The sequence below is a fragment of the Drosophila busckii genome, unplaced genomic scaffold (assembly GCF_011750605.1).
Source record: "Drosophila busckii strain San Diego stock center, stock number 13000-0081.31 unplaced genomic scaffold, ASM1175060v1 hic_scaffold_53, whole genome shotgun sequence".
In the NCBI taxonomy this organism is placed as follows: Eukaryota; Metazoa; Arthropoda; class Insecta; order Diptera; family Drosophilidae; genus Drosophila; species Drosophila busckii.
The window spans coordinates 113,452-120,526 of record NW_022872763.1 but is presented as its reverse complement, the minus strand read 5'-3'; the positions used below and the strand labels follow the sequence as shown (position 1 = coordinate 120,526).

Below are 7,075 nucleotides of genomic sequence, written 5' to 3'. Positions count from 1 at the left end.
AAAACCCTTTGTTTTTATTATATTCTGCATTGCTTTGTTTTTGTCTTTTATGATTCATACATAAATACAATTCTTAGTAAATTCCCAAACACGTCATTTTCTTCTTTATGCAGTTCAGTTTGATCGTCACTAACAGCGATTTTTAAATTACCTATTTACGTTCTAACCAGACAAAAAACTTTATGATTGCTCCACGTTTTTTGTTTTGTTGTTGTCTGGTGCGTTTCGTTTAATTTCGCTAATCTCTGCAGAGAGAAACGCTTATCAGTGCAAACAGCTTGATACATTGTCGCTACTCTTGATAAGGTTGTTAACTCGTTCCCGTCTTTATTTTTTGCGTAAAGCTCGTGTCGCACTTCAAGTCAATCACCCATATTCGGCACTACTCATACTCATGTGGCAAGCGATAAGGCTCATAGTTCCTTTCATAGGCCCTAAAGTCTGTAGACAGCCAGCTCATGTGAAGCTCAAGCACACGTGCAAAAATATAAATAATACAAAATATGTGAGTTTTTACTATTACTATTAAAAGTAAAATCATGACGAAGTTTTTTTTTATTTTATTTTAATTTAGACTTTAAGTTTTTAATTTATTTTTAAGCCAGGGACTTACAACACATATATAGCAATTGAGGAAAGTCTCATTAGTAAAAGTCTATTAAGCTTAAGTGCGTTATTTTATCGCGAATCATTTGCAGTGAATTCGTTGCGGTTAATAGACTTCCATTTGACGAAACGTAATTAGCATTCAGAAATTAGTAGCTTGTTGTGGTTTTCGGGGTATTTCTCGCAGTTGTTTATAATAAACTAGTTTGTGACATATTCATTCATAGTGAATATTTATATTTCTCTTTATTTACTAAATTATTCAAATAATTTGCTGAGTTCAATAAACAACTATTTGCGGTTTCAATAGATAACGTAAGCAGTAAAGTCATTCATTGCGATTCACGTGATTTAATTGCAAATATTTAGCTGAAACCCATTATTATTACCATACAAACATTTATATTGACGCGTAGTTACAATAAACTAAATTACGTATGACATGTAATTATATCATAGTGTCAATAGATTGCAACAATGTAGGCAAATGATAGTAAAGTGTATATAAAAAATAGCTATTTGTTAAAATTATATAACTAGTTAGTTATAACTAATAGTTATTATGATTATGAATACGTAGTAATTGCCTATGACACGTTTTTAAAAAGGAATGCAGAAAATCTAATCTGGAAACTTAAACTTATCGCTTTAAAAAACTTTTGAGCCAAAAGTTTAATTTAATATGTAACTAACCGGTGCTGACCTATATATTATATATATTGTATAGCAATCTAGCTGACTAGATCTATAGAAACTAATCTGCTTTTTATTATTGTAGGCCTATTTTGCTCTGGAGTTTAATCAGTTTTAACGTTCAATGATCGTCATACTTCAGTTGGGATTTTTTCTAGAATTTCTGTTGATTTACGATTTGACTTGACTGATTGTAAAAACCACTTGACCGCATTAATAGTATATAGTATAGTATATAAATACTTTAACTGAACAGATGATGTTGCTGACGACCTTTTCGCACAAGTGTTACTAGTGTTGATAAATCGATAGCGATAATTGCATTTGGCCTAATAAAAGTTAATATCTTTTAAGCCTTTTTTCTGGGTGCTCTGTCTTATTGCACTTTTCTTGAGGGTTATCTACCATGGCGTAACAGTTAATAGTCTTTGCATTTTACATTTTACTTTGTTTTGTTGTTTTAAGTCTACACCAGTATTTTTATTGTTATTTAATTGCGTGCTACATGGGGCGTTAACTTGATAAGACTTTCACTTTGTCTGTAAGCTCGGAAGTTTAACGGACAGACATATGTATATTTTCTTATCGTTCCGCAATGCAATGGAAAATTCCATGCGTGTAATGCGGGTGAGCTATACTAACAAAAGGCAATATCAATAAATATAAAAATATATTATGCATTTGATTTCACATAATAATGAACAAATAAAACATATATAGTTCATTCTCTTGTATTTAAATACAAAGTGTATAAAAAGTGCAGTAGAGACTGGTTTCCAAATTTAAGAGAGTGGAATTTGGTTAAAGAGAATAAAGAGGACATTCAATCCGTCGAGAATCATCTCGAAGGGCGGAGAGTAAATGTATGTACATATATATGTGAGTGTAGGGAAAACGTTGATAAGTATAAGTACCTGATCTAGTAATTTTACCTGTGTTAAGCCTTTACAGATTTATAGAATATTCTAGATAGATTATTTAAATCTCCCTTACTTCACCTCTTTAAAATACTGAGAAACTGCTAATAAAATATTTAGACACCAATAAATTACAAAGTAGTCCAGCGCTAGTTGCTAGCACTTGCTTCTTTTAGTTATTATATTATTTTTGTACATCAATTAATAATGTATATAAATAATAAAAATATTTATACATACCTTGTTTTTCTGTCTTTAAGAACCATAAATCTTTGTATGTAAGTAATATAACTATATACATATAACTCTAACGTACTACTTCAGTTCGAAGTGTCTTGTACAAGATTAGCAAAAATACTTTCGATTAACAAATGCCTAATTTTGTATTGTAGTAATTTAATATTATCCCTTTAGTGTGGGGTATGGCTCGATTTAACGCTAGCAGGTGTCAATTAAGAAGTTTTTACCTGTTTGCCAGACATTAACACGCAATATAAATAGTTCGTTCGTTCTAAACATCTGTTGAGAATCACAACACGTTAAAATTTTCGTTTTCTAGCTGCCGACTGACGTCTTTCTCATGGTTACGGCCTAAAGTCTGTGGGCTAACATATGTTTCCCTTAGCTGCTAGTTTAAGGGGTGTGTGTGTAAAGCGGTAGTGGTGGGTGCTGCAACCACCGCAAGAGCGGCAGGTATATATATATGTATGTACGTACATAGAAAGAACATCGGGGCGAAATTCATTGCGCTCTATGCCGCTGCCGATGAGTCAGTTTGTTATTGACTGCTCAGCTGTGAGGAACAATTGAATCTTAGCCGCATATACGTCAATCGAAAGAATTTTGCATTCGTGTTGGCAATTGTAGACAAATATTTTTTATATAATTAGAACTATAATATACATTTTACTGCGAATTTTTGCATTGAAATTATATTTTGTGCATAAGTATAACGCGTAGTATGAAAGAACGAAATCGTTTTAATAAAAATAAATCACGCCGTCAACAGCAGCAGAAAGTTAAAGAAACTAATCAGAATTGTTGTCTACGCAAACATTGCAAATATGAACATATCTGGCAACATTTTCGACGCAATGTAAGAGCTTAATTTCCTTAATTTAAATCCAAAAAAGGCAAAATATAAGCTAGAAAATAGTTGGATTATTTTTAGCACATTTATTAGACCTTGTCAGATTTATATAGCAAGCATTTACTATTTGCATGCAATATCTAGAGTATGTACTAAAAATTTAGTACGCCTTTAGTACAGACTGTAGGCATTGCATTCAGATATATTTATGCATTTAGTATATAATAAATTCAACCGCAACTTTTTGCCTCCAACTAACTTTAGCAGCAGCAGGCAATTGTTTTGTCAATTTTACAACTGACACTCTCTTATGTTACAACACTCTCTTTATTTTCTATTGCATGTGCTCTTTGCTTGTGCGCTTGTTCTCTTGGCACAACCCCAAATAGGCCACACTCGAGGAAATTCGCCAAGCAGCGTCTCGAATTTGCCGTGACTATCTAACCGGACGCTGGAAGGTGGTTACCCCAGAGCAACTTATTGTGAAGCGCATCAGGTGAGTGCCGGCGCATCAGTTGAATAACCTTTACACATACTATATAAACGTTATATGTTATATATTACAGCGGTGGCCTTTCCAACTTTTTGTATTACGTAAGTTTGCCCGATGTGGATGATTTCGACGAGCAGCAATTGTTGGAAGTGGAACAGCAACAGCAACAGCAACAACAACAGCAAAGACAGCAAGGAAATGTTAAGCACGTCATAGCCGCATCGACATTGGCTAAAAATAATTATAAAAACTACAACGCAAGCGGCGAGGCGCCACATTTGGGGGCCAACGATTTAGCACAAAATACTGTCGTGGGCGTGTTGGATGAAGACGACGACGATGACGTGGCCAATAAACAGGCAAATAAACGGCAGCGTTTTGATAGCGATAGCGGCGATTCAAGTTTGCTGAGACGACTACACGCACCAAAGCATGAACCGCGTGAGGTAGGTCATCAAAGCTAAACATTTGTTATATATGTATATATTTAATTGTCAACAGGTGCTGCTGCGTATCTATGGACAAACCCATGGTGATCACGCATTGGAGAGCATGATAACCGAGTCTGTGGTGTTTGCCTTGCTAAGCGAGCGCAATTTCGGACCCAAGCTACATGGCATCTTTCCAGGTGGACGCATTGAGCAATATATACCGGTAAATACAATCTAGGGTGCCACAAAATTTCGAATCAACCTCAAATCTAATCAAAATCAGCTTCGAGTTCGTGCGCTTTTTTTGGGCAAAAGCTGCTGTGTTTCCTACAATTCGGTTTAAGCGATTCTAGACGTTGATTTCTCGAGATTTCTTTGGCACCCCTGTATATGTTTCACTTCATGTTTTTAACTAAATATTTTATTAGGCACGCTCCCTGCACACCACTGAGCTTGGCGATGCGCGCATTTCAATGAAAATTGCTGAAAAAATGGGTGAAATTCATAGCTTGAATATACCCATGTCAAAGGAACCGGATTGGATTTGGAACTGCATGGATCGTTGGCTTGCAAGCTTGGATAGCATTGTCAAGGGCGCAATGGAATCCAAGCCCGACTCAACGGAGATGCAAAAGCAGCGTGAACTGATGAGCAGCATCGACTATGTGCAAGAGATTGCTTGGTTAAAAGCAGTGATAGATGCTGGCAACTATCCGGTGGTCTTTTGTCACAATGATCTGCAGGAGGGCAATATACTGATCAGACAGTCCAACAGAATTGAATCTATGAGCAGCTTGCGGTAGGTTGCAAACGAATTATAACAATGAATTTATAACTAATGGTTTATCCAATTAGTTCCAACTTTGATGAAACTTTGGGTGATAGTCTGGATGGCACTAGCAATTTGGATGCAGATGACAAGTAAGTTTGTGGCTTAGTTCGTCACATGCTAACATTTACTTCAGTTGGCTGCTAACCCGTATTTATTTGCTCTTTTGCCAAAAATTTAGTTGTAAGTTCTAAAATCTAACTACAATTCTAGCTGGCCCAATTGCTGCGGTCTAAAAACTTAATTCGAGCCTGTTAAGCCGGCTTAAGCAAATACATGCAGGTTATCCATGCCATCATACATTTTAAAATTGAACTAAACAAACGTTCTCTTTATTGTGATATATAGTAAATCGCATAGTCCCTCGCCCTGCGCTGAACTGGACACCACAGATGATTCGGCGCTGGATACCAGCTTTATGTCAGATCATGAGCCGGATCTCATTATCATAGACTTTGAATACTGTGCCTATAACTATCGCGGCTTTGATTTAGCCAATCATTTCATCGAATGGACCTTTGACTACACCAATTCACAATTTCCCTACTTCCATCACTACAAGCAGCAATATGCAACAGCGCAGCAGCGACGCGACTTTATAGTTACTTATCTAAGGAAATATCATGACGATGAACACTATGAACCCACAGGCGAGGAGCTGGATGCAGTTGATGCTGAGATACAATTCTTTACCATGCTGTCGCATCTGTTCTGGAGCTTGTGGTCGGTCGTCAATGTCACCTCTACCATTGAGTTTGGGTATTGGGTGAGTTACTTAAAAATATACTGAAATGGCAAACGGATTTTTAATTAACATTCTTTTATATCTTTAGGAATATGGCGTTGCACGCATCTTGGAGTATCAGCAACTGAAGTCTGCCTTTTTGGCAAAATGATTTACAGCTGGGTTGGAGTTAAATACTTAATGAAAAGCACTTAATCGAATCGGATCGAATCGAAGCGTACTTAAGTGGCCTTAACTTTAACTGATAACACTGATTAGACAGGAATTTTATTTTCCAAACTAGTTATTGTAGCTTACACACACACACACACACAACGGCTGTAACTAGCAAAGAGCTGATACCCTTAACCTGATTTGTATAAATATGTAGCTTATGTTTAAGTATATAATTGCTGAGAAGAAAAGTCAAAATGTAATAACAATTGCAGCTGTGATTAATTATGTGTGAGCCATGTACTGTTTGTTGTTGTTGAAAGATAGCAAACGTAACTTAATTAAAGTATTAGCACAACATCTTTAACTTGCACACAGCTTGCTGAATTGGCTTAAATTGAATTTCTTGCATTTTGCCCAAACGAATTTATTACTCGTTCGAATTTATTTCGGATTATGGTATTATGTTCAATTCTATTGCTTGTAGCACATTTATTTTAATTGCAACAACAATCAACAACAACAACAACCATTACAACAAATTCTGTTTTTACTGTACCTTCCTTTAATCCCTAAATGAATTTAGTTTATATTTATGTGTTTAGTGTTTAGTAGTTTTGCGTGTATGCGATTAATAAATAAATATTTAATAAATACTCAAGGGCAGTTTAAATCTCAAGTTCAGCTGCAGGCATAAATGTTGTGCAGACCTTTGTTTAGATTGTATATAGAATTTAGTTGTAATCAAACACGCAGACCAATGTTTGATTAGCTTGGGTGTAGCTGCTAATTAATTTAGTTAGGCAGCAAGCTTGCATGTTAATTGAGTTTTTATTGAAAGATAAGACAGACAGGACTGCACTCAAAACATATCCGCAGAGCCAGCATAACAATTCATCATCAAAATGAAACTGCAGCGTGCTACGTGTAGCTGCAACTGCATGGGGCATGAAGTGCAGTATTGATTCCACATCTATTTTGTATTCTCATGTGTTTAGCGACTGCTGCGCATGTTTATATATATTGAACAATAGTCTGTCATGCCCACGGACACGGACACGGACACCCCGCAGACAATTGCTTTGAATTACGGGCTGAGCAGTCGAGCAAGCGAGAGC

General features: G+C 35.9%; 1 protein-coding gene across 2 annotated transcripts; it reads left to right on the top strand.

Moving 5' to 3' along the window:
• Positions 1-3,120: 3,120 nt before the first annotated feature.
• On the top strand, positions 3,121-6,584 carry LOC108607442 (choline/ethanolamine kinase). 2 transcript variants are annotated; one of them, XM_017998275.2, is made up of 8 exons: positions 3,121-3,312; positions 3,696-3,802; positions 3,873-4,245; positions 4,301-4,453; positions 4,659-5,029; positions 5,086-5,151; positions 5,273-5,341; positions 5,408-5,467. In XM_017998275.2, exons 1-7 carry the CDS (start codon positions 3,178-3,180, stop codon positions 5,301-5,303), a joined length of 1,236 nt encoding a protein of 411 aa, XP_017853764.2. In that variant the 5' UTR covers positions 3,121-3,177; the 3' UTR covers positions 5,304-5,341; positions 5,408-5,467. The 2 variants fall into 2 exon arrangements, with proteins under 2 accessions (XP_017853764.2, XP_017853762.2); XM_017998273.2 differs by lacking the exon at positions 5,273-5,341 and adding an exon at positions 5,893-6,584 and having other exon boundaries at positions 3,137-3,312; positions 5,408-5,825.
• Positions 6,585-7,075: the final 491 nt, after the last annotated feature.